Source organism: Buteo buteo, chromosome 11 (assembly GCF_964188355.1).
Source record: "Buteo buteo chromosome 11, bButBut1.hap1.1, whole genome shotgun sequence".
NCBI lineage: Eukaryota > Metazoa > Chordata > Aves > Accipitriformes > Accipitridae > Buteo > Buteo buteo.
This window is the reverse complement of record NC_134181.1, coordinates 15074185-15090748: the sequence shown is the minus strand read 5'-3', so window position 1 is coordinate 15090748 and position 16564 is coordinate 15074185. Positions and strand designations below refer to the sequence as shown.

At 40.4% G+C, this 16564-nt stretch overlaps 2 protein-coding genes across 4 annotated transcripts in view; both read left to right on the top strand.

Annotated features, from left to right (window-relative positions):
• ITFG1 (integrin alpha FG-GAP repeat containing 1) overlaps positions 1–8772 on the top strand; it is a 94106-nt gene extending 85334 nt beyond the window's left edge. For both annotated transcript variants that reach the window (XM_075040180.1, XM_075040179.1), the window contains 4 exons: positions 338–462; positions 1311–1393; positions 3049–3166; positions 6601–8772. In XM_075040180.1, coding sequence (XP_074896281.1) covers positions 338–462; positions 1311–1393; positions 3049–3166; positions 6601–6660 — 386 coding nt within the window. In that variant the 3' untranslated portion in view covers positions 6661–8772. The remainder of the gene's footprint in view (positions 1–337; positions 463–1310; positions 1394–3048; positions 3167–6600) is intronic.
• Positions 8773–13174: 4402 nt separating this feature from the next.
• NETO2 (neuropilin and tolloid like 2) overlaps positions 13175–16564 on the top strand; it is a 34143-nt gene continuing 30753 nt past the window's right edge. The window contains exon 1 of one of the 2 annotated variants that reach the window (XM_075040171.1): positions 13175–13951. In XM_075040171.1, the coding sequence (XP_074896272.1) occupies positions 13918–13951 (34 nt within the window). In that variant the 5' untranslated portion in view covers positions 13175–13917. Of the gene's footprint in view, positions 13952–15475; positions 15543–16564 lie in introns of those variants that run through there. The other variant, XM_075040172.1, reaches the window with a different exon arrangement.

Below are 16564 nucleotides of genomic sequence, written 5' to 3'. Positions count from 1 at the left end.
GATAGCCGATTTCTTCTTAACTTGTAACAAATAGTAGAGATTCAGTTTAACATAGAAATGGTGCTCAAAAGAATCATCTTACCTAGAAATCTAAAGCATTTAAGCTATTCTCCGAGTGAGTGCCCACAAGTAGTTTGGAAATGTGGGATTGAGACTTTAAGACTTTAAGAATTAAATAATCATGCAGTTGGTTAAAATTTTTTAAACATTTTTCTTACTGACTCTGAAATGTGTATTTGTGTAGAAAGTTGCCAGTTTTGGGGTTGTTCTCTCTCTTTTTTTTTTTTCCCCCCCCTCCAAAATACCTACTTGGGCTTCTTTTCTAATTTTATTTCAGCTGGACAGCTTAGCCAGTCAGCACATTTTGCTCTCCAGTTGCCATACAACGTGCTAGGCTTGGGACGCAGTGCTAATTTCCTCGACCATTTGTATGTTGGCATTCCTCGTCCTTTAGGAGAAAAGGTTAGTTGAGATTTAAGATTGTCAAGCTAATATTTATGGTGTTACCTTTTCTAGTAGAGTTTGGATGGAAATACTGCTAGGGACACTCTCCCCCCCCGCCCCCGAACTAAGACTGTCAAAGAAGTTTGTATACGGAAAAGTTTCCCAGGAAGAACCTTGTATGCCTTTTTTTTTTTTTTTGGGGGGGGGGGGGGGGGAATAAGTTCTGAAATTAACACTAAGATAATGTTAGCACAGGTGTATAGTGCTTGTTTATATGGTAAATGTGTATTAGATCTGAGAGTCAAATTATTACGGTCTCGGCTGTAAGCTTTCCTGGTGTTGGTCTGGCCAGCCTGTAAGTTCACATAATCCTTTCTGCCTCAGTGATAAAACCATGATCAGTATAATGGGAGGTGGAGATTACCGTGATTATGTAACCATATGAAACATAAAAGCAGGATCCTAACCATTTTCAGTCTTTAAAGATCTGATGGTACTACTTTTTAAAGTGAGGTATTCGAATTAGCATACAGGCCAAATTCTGATTTGGATAATTGCTTTGCCTGCCTCCTTTGTAGAATTGGTTCTTTTCTTCTTTCCCTATTATGTCATTGCTTTGTACTTTTCAAGCAGATGCTGTGTTTCATGTCAGCAATAGTTATTTTGCTTTTTGCTTTTGGGGTTTTTTTTTAAAGCACTTCGGATCTTTCAGAATAAAAGGTTTATACAAACGTAAGGCAATAATCGTATTTAAAATCTTTTAAAAGCAACTGTTTTTTTGTTTTGCCTTTTGTATGTTTCAACAGAAAATTCTTTTAAGTATGTTGGTTTGTTAGGAATTGACATAGCCTTTGTTTTTCTTTCAGTCCGTAAGAAAACAAGAATGGACAGCTATCATACCAAACTCCCAGCTTATAGTCATCCCCTATCCTCATAATGTTCCTCGAAGGTAACTTCATAATTTTGATTTGCACTTCACAAAATAACATTAATACAGAGTTTAAATTGGGCATTATGTGTAGGTTAAAAAATAGTCACTTGTATAGAAAGTAAATCTTAGAACAATGGAGGGAGTTCAGTTCTATAGATGTAGTTGCTTCTGTAAATAGGTAGAATACTTCTCAAGTATTTATGTGGACTCTTAGATAGCGCCCATAAACAATCAAAATGTATTACCAGCTCATACAAATGATCAAAATGTATTACCAGCTCAACTCCTTTAAATAATAACATATTTGCTAGATTTACCAACATTCTTTTTGACAAATTGCAAGCATGGTAATGAATGAAGCAAGCATTTTTGTTTCACCAAACATGCAATTTCTGTCTAGTTGCATATAAAAACTTTAGTCCAGCCCTTCTGCACACAGTATCTGTTGCTACAGGTATGAATGTTTTTCTTTAAGTAAAGGTGAATGGGTTGGTTACACAAGAGCTTGAACACTGAATTCACTTTGTAATTAAAATATTTATCCCAGAAAGAGAGCATGTTTCTCTCTTTGCTATTAGAGAAAACATTAGTCACATATTCCAGCTGCTTTTTGCCGCTTGATCTACTAGTGAGGTCAGTTGCATTTATCATGCAGAAATTAATTCTGACATCAGTTTCAGCAGTTAATTTTACTATAGGACAAATAACACTTGAGAAGTGATGTGCTGCTTGAGTTGCTAATTAACAACCACAGGAATAACATCTGCCAGATGAAGAAAACTTAGTTATAGTCTTGAGGTATTTAAAGGTACATGTTATACAAAAACTTTCCTGTCATCTTACACTTAAACTATTTTTGCTTTCCTATAAAGTAAGTTTATGGACACTGTAGAGTAGCAGAGGATAGAATCCCCAGAAGAAATCAGATTTCATAATAAACACTTCTTAAGTTTATAACGTTTTTTACATAGGTATGTTGTTTCCTGAGAGGCCTCAGTGCTGCCTCAGCATAGAGACTTCTACTGACAGCTTTCCCATGATAGGAAGCCTGTAGTACAGAAAAGGTGTTAACTGAGCCTCAGGACCCCACAGCTTTTGAGGGATGTCTTTCAGAAGCCCTTAAAATGCTTAATTTTGTTGCTCTCCAGCATTCTCCTGCCATAATCAACTGGTTATGTTGTCTACAACTCCAGTTGTCTCTGGGTAAACTTCAGACTGAGAGATGCCTAACCAGCTGGACCCCATGACCCTGTCCAAGAGGAGCTTCTCATGTGAAGGAAACAATCTATCTTACAGGCTTATTTCACCCTGCTTCTCCATCTCTCCAAGCCCCAGGCAGTTTTGTGGAAGGTTTTCTTACGCATTTTACTTTGTCCTGGGTAGGGGCAAGAGATAAATCTCCTAATGAGAAAAGTCAGTCCCTGAGGATATCCATAGCATTCCTGGGAAGTTAAACAGAAACTGAATTCAGACATGGCATTACCTGAAAATGATTATATTAAGCCATATATTTCCAAGTAAACGCCATTAAGCTTCAGTCTCTAAGTATAGCCACTAATTTCTGTAGAGCAAGATGTTACCTGTCTTACACTAGCAGATTCTTTTCAGTTAAATCTGTTTTCTGCTTCCTAATGAAGGGTATTAATGTTTCCTTGGATTTTCACTCTATATAGCTGGAGTGCCAAGCTGTATCTGACCCCAAGTAACATTGTGCTGCTAACAGCTATAGCCTTAATTGGTGTCTGCGTTTTCATCCTGGCAATAATTGGCATATTACACTGGCAAGAAAAGGTAAGCTTAATTAACTAGATTCTTTTCTATATTTTCTATACTATTTAACACTTCCTAGTATTTTACAGTCTTGTACATTGGGGGCTTTTTGCATAGTTTTCTGCAGTATAATTTCTGACATAGACTGCATTAATTCCCAAAAGTTGTTTATTATTAATTCAGTATTTACTGCAAGCTTAAAAATTGGCATTGTTTTTATTTAAGCTCTAAGATACTTAAAAAGGGAAATGAAGAGCAACATGGATAAGCTTTTGCCATTAAGCAGTTATTCCCAACTAAATGAGACAGTTTTGTTTCATAACTAAGCTTTCTATTTTGCAGAGTTTTAAGGAGTACTGTTTTGGAATATAGAACATAAATTCAGTTTACTTACCTTGAGTTCTGCTGGTAATCTAAAAATAAGGAAAATGTCTCTTTTTCTGTATCTATCTTTGCTGATTGCACTGACATTAGCATTCAAGACTGTATAGGGAGTCAATCATGTGCATATTGGCTGCTTTGCTCTGTGTGTCTGAATTATACATGCAGTGTATAGAAATCCATTGATTTGAAGAAGCATTTTGAAAGGCGCCTTTCATGTCACAAAAGAAATGCGTTCCCATTTTTCTTAACTATGCTCAGTTCACAATCATATCCAACTGGCAGGATTGCCAATAAATGCTACTACATACCCAAACCATAATCTTAGCTGTCAAATAAAATTACTGCACATTTTGACATGGTAGAACTGTTTGTTATTTTGTGCTTGTGGAAATAAAATGACCTTGTTAAACATTCAGATAGTCTTTGCACATGCTTCATATTTAAATGTTGTCTGTCAGTCTTCACTCTTCAAAATGTTAGATACAGTCTCCAAATAATAGTAAGATGAGAATAAAACACACAAAGGCAAAGAAATACAAAGTTTACAATGACTGTCCTTAGCATGTCATACTGTACCTAGAGAGCATTGCTAACTGCTAGCTAGGATTATGCACTGGCTGGACTGCACTGTGCGCTGTCTGCCACACACCTTAAGCAACAAGAGTAGCAGAAAAAATACTTGGACTTTGAGTTGGGGAAGGATTAACTATGTATAATTCCACCTGGAAAAACAGAGATTTAATGTCAACATTTAAAACAGTTCTTCATATAATAATTCATGTATTGGAATGTAAAGAAGCACTCAGCCCAGAGTGAGTGCTTTCTGAGCCATTTTAAACCCCATTAGGTATGTGTGAATGAAGTGGTGTATTGGCTATATTATAAACTCATTTCCAGCCACTGCATCTTGCTCAAAATAGGCACAAATATTTGGATAAATTGTGTGTATTTTCAGACTACTGTATAAACATTTGTCAATTCCTGTAATTTTTTCAATGCCTTCCTATTGATTTTTACCTTCCCAATTTTTAGAATAAACAGTTGAGGTACAGAACAAATAAGAATCTTGACCAAGGCTGGATTGTGCATCACAGACATGACTGGGAGTTAAACTCCAAAGTTCTTTGTTTCTAAGCTTGTTCTTGGTTTACTGCCTCTTTCAGTAATCCTCTCATAAAAATACTGTTCTGCCTAAACGCTGTTTTCCCTTACAGACCTCTAGAGTACCTATAACAAAGAAAGGAAGGGGAAATGTACTGGCAGTTACAATCTCTTCTTTTCCCCCAGAGGATATATCTGTCTGTAAGCTGCAGTGTTTTATTCAGCAGTTAAAATAAACCATGTACTTTGACCTCTGCAGATAAGTAGTAATAGGAGCTCTTAGTCTACAATAGTTCTTATACACTTGTCTGCTAGCCAAGTATTTTATTGTTTAAATAACTGTAGGAATAGTATGTTGCTCTGTCATGCCTTAGAAATTTTGGATCCATTTTAAAAAAAAAAAAAAAAAGCTTTCAAATCTCAGTTACTAGTTTTTAGGTTTGATACATGAAATGAAAGAGAAGTTGAGGAAGAATGTACACCATTATTCATCTTACAAGTATAGTCTGCTACATTAGCTAAGGACCTCGATATTCCTCTATTCTGATTTTTTATAACTTGCTTTGTGGTCTTGAGGGGGCTAGTCATGTGAACACTACACATTGATACTACTGCTAGAGAAGTTTTGATGGATTCATCAGAGTATCAGTTACTGTCAAATTTGAAGTAGTAATTTTTTCAGGAAGCATACAAGAAATGGAGTGAAAATTGCTTTCTAAGTGAGACTATAAAATTTTGTGGAATGTGACAAGCATTTCAATGTAGGAAAGAGTATGCCACTCCCTTCTTCCCACCCCATTTTTGACATTAAAAATACTACTGACATTGATAAAGTCTCTGTCAGAAAGCCAGACTGATATATCTTAAACTTCACTGACAGCTCTGCTGCTGCCACAAAATGCAGTAAAATCCATAGTTAATCCAATGGAGTTGCTATCATACATAAACATTGTGAGATGAGGAAATCTTTGGCCTTGAGCCAAAGCAGATGAGAAACTTTCATGGCAGAGCACATGCACCGATTTCTACCGATTTCATACATTGTTATGTATATTTATCAACTGAGATACAAATCTGAATGCCCACACAACAGCATACTCTAAAGGCTTTTCTTCTTTTTACTCATTAAAAAAAAAAAAAAGTTAGGTATAAGCAAGCTAAAAATCATTTAAATCTTTGCTAAATTATCTTATGCTAGGATTTACACATACTGTCTGTCATGACAAAAAGACTGTTTTCTAGAAAAGTTCACACTGTGTTCAAAAATCCTTTAATAAGTGCTTTCATGCTCTGGTACTGCTTTAGAACACAAGAGGAGGCTTGTGGGAGACGACAAGTTTTTACACATTACATGGATCATAGGTACAATTTAAATATGCTGCTTTTTTCCAAGCACCATCCAAACTACTCTTTCAGCAAATCAATGTGTGTTCTGCATAAATAAGCAGGGAAATGCATCCTCCCTTACTTCTTTGCAATACAAACAAAAACACGGAACATTTTTAGCCTACTTGGTGCTGTTAATTGATGGTGGAACTACCATCTTTGTCTAAATTTGTGTTTAACAGAGTTTTTTAAAAAGAATCTCATTTTAAGTGTAACATAGATGACATTTACCATTAATCCAGCATAATTTCATTTCGTATTTATAATGCAGACTAAATAAATGCATACTAGGAAACATTCATTTTTAAATACTCCTTTTTAAAAAAGCATTATTAGAAATAATAGAAAATAATGGGTCACAAATACTAAAACAGCTGAGCATTACCAGCAGAAGCCAATTTTTAGTAGATTATTGCTATTTCAAACTGACATAATTTAAAAGCTAATTATTTGGGCTTTTTGCCTTTTGTCAAATGAGTGACTTGGAAAAAAATCAACCATTCTCTGACATTTGACAACTCATTCCTGTAACAGTATTGCTCTAGATCCCACAAAGTGGTTTTTTTTTTATTATTATTTTTCAGAAAGCAGATGACAGAGAGAAGCGACAGGAGGCTCATCGGTTCCATTTTGATGCTATGTGACATGCCTTAATATTTATGAAGGAGCTGCTACTCATTTGCTTAATTGAAATACTAAATTCTGATTTGTAAAATGATTACCATGAAAATACTGCTGGTGTGCTATTTGTAAATGTTGCATTATTTGGTATTTATTTGGAAAGTATTAAAATTAGACCTGAATGTCTCACAAAGCCTTTCAGTTAGCAGACTGTATATAATAGCATTTGGTCTTTATTTAACAGAACTGTAAACTTATTTTTCTTAGTAAAGGGATCAAATTGCATGTACCGTTGTTTACATACCACCAATTCTTTAGTAATATTTCATAGAAAGCTGTGTAAATAAAGTTTAGCATTTCAGTGAGCAGAATACTTTATACCACTTGAATTGGTGTTGTCATTTATACGTTCCTGCAAAATAACCTGCATTTCTGAAAATTAAGCTTAACCAATTTCTCAGATGACTTGATCATTAATTCTTTTTATTGTACTAAATGGTGCTCAACCAAAAGTATTCTGTATTTTTCTTTGTTTAAACCCATATGTGCAATAGTTAAAGAATTTAGGAATTGGAGAACCAAAAGAAACCTGCAATGTTAATGCTAGTTCAGTAGCTCACCATGGGATAGATGCAGTATTTATGTGTTAGTTCTAGAGAGAAGACAACACATTAAAAAATTAAAATCATAAAAATGTATTAGCATTACATAAAGTGCTTTTATGATTAAACTATCACCATACTTATTTTAGAAAAAGCCTAAAGCCTTTATGAAAGTTTTTTTTTTAGAAGAAAGGTATGGGATTGTTTTGTTTGGTTTTGTTTTTAAAGAAGTTAGAAGAAACATTTTGGACTGGAAGGAGAATGAGGATTGACTCCCTCAGATTTATTGCTAAGGGATGAGCTATACAAAGATTAATACAATAGGACACTCAGAATAAGCAATGTACATTATCTTTATACACTACTATGCCCAAATTTCATAAGGCTGTAATAATACATAAGATGAGTCGTTCAACTTCATATATTTAAAATTATGATAAAGTTACAATTGCTCAGTGTACTTTGGATCCTGGAAGAGTCTCTGAAAACAATCATGCTTTTATTTAATAGTGATTCCTTGGTGATATAAGTTTACATGATTAATTGTGCATTTAAATCTGTCAATTTGCATTCCTAATAAATGCTGTTTGATAAACTGGAACACACTTTCTCAACAAACTACAAAGTGGTGGTCTTACAGACAATCACCTCTGCAGTAGGTATCTCCTCTGGTCTGGCACTTGTCCTGTAACACTACCTTTGCTTGTCAATAGAGGAACAGAAAAAAGAATGAGCAGGTACAAAGCTGAACTGATTATGTCCACCCTGAATCACAGTCAAACCATTTGTTACCATGGCAGTGCTGAACAGTGACCCATTCATACCACAGCACCAAGCCAAAAATCAGGAAAGTACTGATAAGCAGTCTACTAAGCCATGAAGTTTTACTGGATATTTCTAATATGAACTGATCAGATGCCAGCAAAGGAGACTTCCATATTGCATTACTGTTATTATTCAGGATAGCATATTTCCTTAATGCACACCTTTAATTAATTTCTCTTAGAGCGGCATGAAAAGGTCAGATTTTTTAGATAAGTACTTAATGCTGTTGGACCTTTTAAACCCCATCGATAGAATTTGCTCCCGACCGCAAAAGTAATAACAGATTTCATAATTAAGAGGAAGCATAATTCAATATATTTTCCTGTCTTTTTCAGGTGGTTGGAGAATAAGGCTAAACACATAATGCCACTGTGGCAACAAAGTTGTGTATAGCCCTCTATCACAATTATAATAAACATAGATTAGCCCCCTTATGCTTTTTGGAAAAACAATTAGGAATGAAATAACCTCATGCTGACATTTAAGCTGTTGTCAAGTTAACAAAACAATGAACTCAGTATCTTTTGCTTTAAGGTATTTTACATGCTCAGCAGTGCATCATTGCATCACTTTATATACAACACATTATTGGGGCTTTAATAGCTTTCTTATTATAAAGTTTACCACAGGTTCTAACTACTCATAGCTTGGCTCACAACAGTATATGCATACTATTTTGAATTAAGGCATTAAATATTGTTAAACCTCTTGTCAAAGGTTTCATGTCGTACTTTGGTTTTCTATTCTGTAGGCATCAAAATAAGTTTAAGAAAGCAACATCCATTAGAAAGTGTAGTTCCAGGTGATCATCACAGTAACTGAGGAGTGAGAAATAGTTCTAACTACATAAATTTTCAAATTGCATCCACCATAACACAGCCCTGGTGAGAAATGCTATTGGAAGGCTTCTTCAGTGTGAAATCTCACCTATATAAAAATACTGTTGACATGCCAACTGGCAGATGGCTGATGAAATACCATCTTTCTTTGTTCTCATTTTCCATGAGAAGCTTTTAAGACTGAATCTGCCTACCAGACTTATCATTAATGCACTGTAGTCCCCCCCAACAAAAGAACCAACTTTTCTGCTGCAGATTGAAAGGAGTATTATATATAGTATGATATTCCTCCTATGATGAGGCCATCTTTCTTAACAGACAGCTGTATTAAAAATATTTGCTACAGTTAATTGAGAAGTAATCACTATAAATGCACCAAATCAATTCAGTACTTTCATAACTACTTTCAAATAAATGACACTTAGATAGAATGGAAGTCAATCCATAAGTTTCTACGATATTATAATCATCAGAGCTCAGTTTTGTTAAAACAACATAAAAGCATTAACCGTGCCAGTTTTTAAGGTATTAATAACCAAAAGAATTATTTTTTTTTTAAATCCAGAAAATAAAATTTTGCTTCAAGTAATATCAAACTTTGCAAATAAATAGTACTAATTCTAAAGGGATGACTAGATTTTTTGATCAAAGACTAAGTATGTTAACAAATGTAGATCAATAGAGATGTTAAATCTGAAATATTGCTATGCTGTTTCAGTAGTCCTATTATCCATTCTAATTTTTTTTCCATTTTGGCCACAGGATCTTTTTGTTGAGGCACTAGTAATATCAGCCTCAGCTGTGACTTTGAAAATAATCAGCCACGCAGCACTATTTTTATAATTAATTCCCGTCTTCAATGAAAAATGTGATCCCATTTGTAATACAATCCATAAAAATTGTAAAGTATATGCTAACCCTATATTCCTGAATTTCCCAACTTACTTAGAGCCAGAAAAGTTTGTAGGTATATTCTAACACTCGGATCTAATTATACTGCCTAGCACATAGAGAAGTGCACAGTAAACTTTCTGAAGACTGTTGGTATTCTTCAGGACTATTCGAAAGTTTGCAGTGTTCTTAACTCAGTAGTAAACAACAAAGCCAATTATACATATTTATGTATGATTACATATTATGTTACCACACTAAGAGGCGCTTGCACCTTCTGTCATTTACTAATGAGAAATTGTATATAATTAAGATTTATCAAATGCACCTAAATCCTAATGACAAATCCAGGTACCAGAACAGTTAAAATGTAACTCCTAACTTCCTTTCATAATTATTCACTGTTGACATCTATATTTTTGCAACCTCTTTTAGAAGCAATATCCAAATAGCCTCAAACAGTAAAAAACTGCTGGTCTAAGGCTATTTGTGATGTACAATCTACTACTCAAGAGCAGCAAATACTTCAGGTAATACTAAAACTTATAGCAAAACAGCAAACCAAAGGAAGTTTTAAGGAAGAACTGTTGGGAGGAGGCAGAACCAGTTCTCATAATGGAAATTTAAGCCTTTTATTGCAGCAGAGCACCTGTTGTAACTGACTCATTAACTGTTCATGCAGGTATTTACCTACATCAAAATGAGCAGTCCCATTGCCTTCCATGAACTACTCCCATCCAAAAATAATCATGATGACTCAATAGAGCAGCAGAACAATATACAACTCACTGTCCAAAAGCTGTCTTCAACCATTCTTAACTCCCAAACTCAAGTTTAATTAACTCAAGCTTACTGCCAGCTTGACCCAGTGGCACAGCATTTTCTTCCCTGGAAACTAGCACTCCGCAGGCTCAGAAAATGGGAAGTGAAAGTTTCTTCAGACCTGTCACTAGTTTGCTATAAAATATTTTAAAGCACCACCTATAATAAGAACTCTAGCAAGATAAGTGACAGGGATGTCTGCATGAGAAATTTCTCTGAAAGCAGTGGTAAACGATGGTGGAATATGCCCCAAATATATGAGTTGATGCTACTATCTGCATCTCCCACACTGACAGTTTGACACAGCCCTGGGAAAAGAACAGGATGGAAATGCTGCTACACTACTACTAATGGACAAACTAGAAGTTCACCTTTTCAGTTCAAGTGACTGTAGCAGATTGGGTCTTTGCAATTACTACCAACTTGTATTGAGCACAAGATATTACTAGGTTTTTCTCCTGTTTCTTCAGTGTGAGACACTTGACCACAAATAGTTTTCTTGAATGTAAATTCGGCTTGAGATTTGAGAATCAGGCTAGTTGCCTCATTTCTTATATCATCACAAGTAATAAAAATATCTGAGCCAAATTTTGCCATCAGCTACGCTGTGCATTCCAAAAAAAGAAAAAAAAAAAGCAACCCCCGTCTCCCAACAATCTGCACAACAGCATAGTCAGATTTTAATTTTGTGCTTATGTACTCACAGAGAGGATAAAAAATTGTGGATGATGCACAGATACAGTAGAAATTACTAGTCTGCTGCTAGGTATTTTCTTGAGTTACTACAGTAAACATTTTTGTTAGTAAAGAAAAAAATGCAGAGTAGATCCACCTAACGAGGACTTGTCTTTGTATAGGAGTTTTCACTATAGATTTTAACATTTCATAACACCACTATCAATACATGGTTAAGAGGTGAACACAGAAATTGCTTTATCCACTGCTGGAACGCAGCAGCTATTTAACAATTCATAGAAAAACTACCCTTTGAGAAGGACTGTATCATCTCTATTTGAAATTGAAAGGACAATTCGAGTAAGCGGAATAATATAATTATGTAACTTGGGATTTTGCCAGAGCATCAAGCTTAATACTTCACCAACCTTCTTAGAACACTGAAATGGATCTTTAATACCCAGAAAAGCTCAGGACCTTCACTCTAAGGTCTCGCCGGGTCCCCCCAGCGACCCGCGGCTGAGCAGAGCGCAGGAGCGAGCGCTCGGAGGGAGGAGTGCCACCAGTGGCGCCTCCCGCACACGCAGCCCCGCGGGGATCCTCTCCGGCTTTGTCCAACTGCTTTTCGGTCCCTCCTTGCTTAATTCGCCATAACTGACAATCGCGTTGACTTGGGAGAGCCTGAAATATTAAACTGATAATCTGAAGCAAGAGAATGACCTTTGCTAACAGGATATGCTGGCCTTTGAACATCGCAGAAAGAATTTAACATTCGAACACATGGCATCAAACCACAAGGAAATCAGAGCTTCACCCGTCATAACCATGTTTGAGACTAGTGAGCGGCCCTGCTCCTTAAGCAGACGGATTCACAAGTTGCAATTACGCTTCTAATTTACAGTTTGCAAAATCTAGTGGGTCTATCGAGTAGGTTCCAAATTGCTTCCATAAGGTGCCTGAGCTCGGCGTGGGGTACCTGGAGGTTCGGGCTTGCATCATAGTGCACGACCGCAGTGGGGAGAAGACCTAAGTGGAAAACGTGATCCCCTGCATCCTGCGAGCGGGGCTGGAGCCCGCCCTCGGGCACGGGAAACCCGCGGACGCCGCGCCCGGCACCGCAGACCCCGCGGTGGACGGGCCGGGAGGGCGCGGACCCCTCCTGCCCGCTGCGCAAAGCTTTACAACGCGCTCCGCGCACAGATTTAAACATCTTGTTTCAATACTTCTGGATCCTGAGCAAAAGCTCTCAGCCTCGCCTAATCGGCAGTTCTCGGGAAAAGACATCCTCTATGAAATAACCTGAGATACTTCAACCCGTGTTGCCTATGGGAGATTGGAAAAAATCGCTAATGGGCTTACATGCGTGGCTATAATTTTTACGGGTAGCCCATTGGTACGGCAACCTTTCGCGGCTATGCTCCCGGCTGTCCGGAACAGCACGGCTCTCGCTGTTCCGCACCTCCATCGCCAGCTCGGAGGTGTCCGGGCGGACGCGGATCCCCGGCCGCCACGGGGTGCCCGCCGCGGCGGGATCTGCTGTCCGGGAGCTCTCCCTCCCCGCCCTGCCCGGCGGAAAGCCCTTCTCCCGACATCGCCACCTGCCCCCACTTCGGGCCCTTTCCCTAAGTAACATCTCCCCTCAGAAGCTAACCCGATGTGATGGATAACCGGAGGGATGGGAGCCAGGGCAGGCAGCAGGCTAAGTGCGCCTTTTTATTAACTTCTTGTAAAGTAATAATAGCTCCATTTTAGCTGTCACTCTTGTCAGACAACAGCTGCACAATAGCGCGTGATGGGCTCTTCCCGGCGCCTGAGCAGCAGGCAGCACACTGCAGCCAGGAAGGCAGCTGGGCACGCCGCACTGCTGGAGCCGCACGGACTCTCTGCCACGAGTGAGGGGGAGAAAGGGAGGAACAGAAGGCGAAGGGGAGGACCGGCTCCCTTTTACCCCACTGGGACCCCGCTCAGATCCCAAACAAAGGCGAGCAGCGGGGATTCACGTTCATCCGAGCCACCGTGTCCCGGAGAGCGGCCGCACGGCTCGCCCGCTCCGCCCTGGTCGCCGCGGAGGATGGGGCCTGGAGCGTGATGCACGGCGGGGAACCGAGGCGAGGTGCCTCAACCGGGGCCACTACCGGCTCCTCGTAGGAACGGGGCGAGAGGAGCACAGCGGCCCCGCCGGCTGCGGCTGTGGCTGCTTGCGGGGCTCCGTGGGGGGCGGGCACATGCGTACAAGCGACTCATCCAGGCAAACACCCCTCACATCTTAAATGAGCTTCATTTACCGGTAGGCGCCTCAGTCGGGCTGGGAGCTGCCGGCCTGCACTTACACCGCCTTACGGGGAGTCCCGTTCCCCCCCACCCCCTCCGCCGCTCTCCGCCCCCTGGGGTAGGCCGGCCCCGACGGAGCCCGCCGCGCCCCACTCTAGATGGGACTGAGCACGGCGGCGGCGGAGGCTCCGGGCTCGGGCGGCGGAGGCTGAGCGCGCCCCGCGCGGGGGCGCCGGGCATGGCCGCGGGCGGGCAGGGGCCGGCCGAGCCGTAGCCGTGGGCCACAGCGCCCTCGCGGGGGGCCGCCGCCATGGAGCGCCGGTGATCATCGCCGCCGCGGCCCGCCGGGAAGACAATGGCCCTGCACAAACTCTGCTCGGTGCTAGAAGGTAGGAGCCGCGGCCGGCGCGGCGTCCTCCGCGGGAGAAGCTGCCCGCGCCCCGCCGGAGGGGAAACCGTGGTACCCCCGGAGGCATCCGCCCCTTCGGCTGCCCCGTGCGGCCCCCCGCACCCTTTCTGCTCCGGCCGCCCTCCTACGGCCAGCGGAAACTTTGGTACGAGGGGCACGGGGGCTGCGCAGGGGGCGGCCGCCCCGCTGCTGCTGGGGCTGCACCTCCCGGGCCGCTGCCCCGCCGCACCGCTTCCCTGCTGGGCGGCCGGCCGGTCCCCGGCCCCGCTCTGCTCCACACGAAAGCCAGCGCTGCGATGCCGGCGGCGGCTCGGGGCTGCAGGGCGGGCGCTGCCGGGAGCCGAGCGCGGCGGCCCGGGAGCCGAGCGCGGCGGCCCGGCAGCCCGCAGCCATCCCGCGCTGCTCCCGGCCCCGCTGGGCACGGGCGGGCGGCGGGAGCACCTCGGCACCCCGGGTTGGCTGGGAGGGGGAGGAGGTCGCAGCCCGCAGAAACGTGGGTCACGGTGGCAGCAACCCTGCTCCAGTGCCCCGTATATTCCCGAGACACACCGAGAGCTTCCTACGCTCCAGTCTTTTCACAGTAAAAATACTCTTTCTGCTTTCGGAACTCCGCTAACGAGCCGCCTAACAGTGATCAGGTTATCGTACTTGTTATCGGGAGTAAGATCTGTTTTCAGCAAGGTTTTCACAAAACCTGAGTCACAAGCTACTGCCTGACTGGTATTTACCCGTGTTTCTCTTCCTCTTGAGGCTTTTAAATCTTGTTTCTAACTTCTTACGGTTCAGAGGTAAACAACTGAGGAGGGCTCTTTATCCTAGCATTTCTTTGTCTGCGGTGTTACTCATACAGCTCGACAATGGGCAAGGTATTTCTGTTAGAAAATAAAGCTAGATATGGCAGTTAACCTTGTGCCTCAAGAGATTAATTCTAGCATTCTGTATCTTCTGGAGCAATAGCAGGCTGGAACCATCAGGGACTTATTATTATTATTATTATTATTATTATTATTAAAATATTCCGTTAGGAAATTTTGGAGCATCTGCTTGCATTATCGAAGCCAACAAGGCATTACTGCAGAGTGAAGAACTGTTTCTGATGTCCTCCCACGGTATGAAAGTTGTAAAGAAGTCTGTTTTAAATCCAGAATGTTTCCATGGCCTATAAAATCCCATGTTCCTGGCCTGAAGGACAAATGTCTTGAGGGTTTAAATAAATATTTTTCATTTATTAGCATAATAATTGAGAGACAGGAGATACCTGCTCTCAATAAACATCTGTGTCTCTATATAGATGTTAACCATTGTTGGAGTTTAGATAACATAGGAACATAAGGCTTACATGGGGGAGAGAAGGCATTTAGATTTTTTTTTCCTACTTCCTCTTTAAGTAACATAGTTAAATACCATAAACCACTATAAAACGACCATAAAATACAACTAACATTTCTGCTTCTTAATTACTTTCTACATATGCAGATTTAATTACATTTCAGATTGCTGCAAATTTGACTATACAGGTTTTCTCCTGAACAGACCTGATGCCAATCTTTTATAATCACACTAGTGTCCAGGTAAGAAGTCCTTCTACAGGAAGTTTTTTGTATTATTCATAATCTATAAATTGCACAAAGCCATTAGTCAATAAGCTGTCAGTATTCTGAATGCATCACTTGCCATGACTACAGAAACAACCTATCATTACTTAGCATTATACACTCCCTTTTATCTCTTCTTCACTAGAAGTCTTCGTATAGTCTGATTATTACATCTAATTATGAAGAAAAAAGGTTCCTATAAATAGGCACATAGATTAGTCCCAAAAGGAAACTGTTGGGAATAACAAAGTAAGGCTCCATATTTTACAAGTTGCATCTTAAATTCTGCATGGAAACTCTACCTACAGTGGCAGTAAATTTTTTTTTTTCTCCAACTGGGAGAGTTCTGCTAAACCATATACGAAGTACAATTAAGCTCAGTATATTGTGAAAAGTCATGTATCTTTTAATAATACTTAGAAACAATGTAATCTGTTCTAAACATGGAATGCATATTTACATTTCTGTCATCCACAAAGGTTCTATTTTTTGGCTGGATACCTCAGAGCAGAAGCAAGCCCATCACACTCACTTTGTGGCAATTCAAATTTCTTCTATTATGCTGGTTCAGAACTACTCTATGCTCTTCCTCAGCTATCAGTAATAAGGGCTGATTTATATAAACATCTCTAATACAATTCTTATTGCCTCTCTCCATAGTGTTCAGCAAAACTTATAAAAGTTTCATCCTGAATCCCATCATCTTATATTGGTTATTTGCTCTCATCCAGATCTACTAGCCAAAAGTGCTGAGTGGAAGCAATGGGAGGACCACAACAGCACTGAGGCTGCAGTAGCTGCAGGTTTTGCTGAAGTGGAGCCCATCCAATGCCCACCTGCTTTCTCAGGGGTGTATGTAACCTATTGGAGGCCAAGGTGCTCGCTGCGTTTTAGTTCTTTAAAGACAAAGCCTTTTCTTCCTGTCTTCAGTTCTCAGTGAGATTTTAAACACACTAGAATCATTCTTGAATCCTAGCACAGCTTGCAAAATGCTCTAC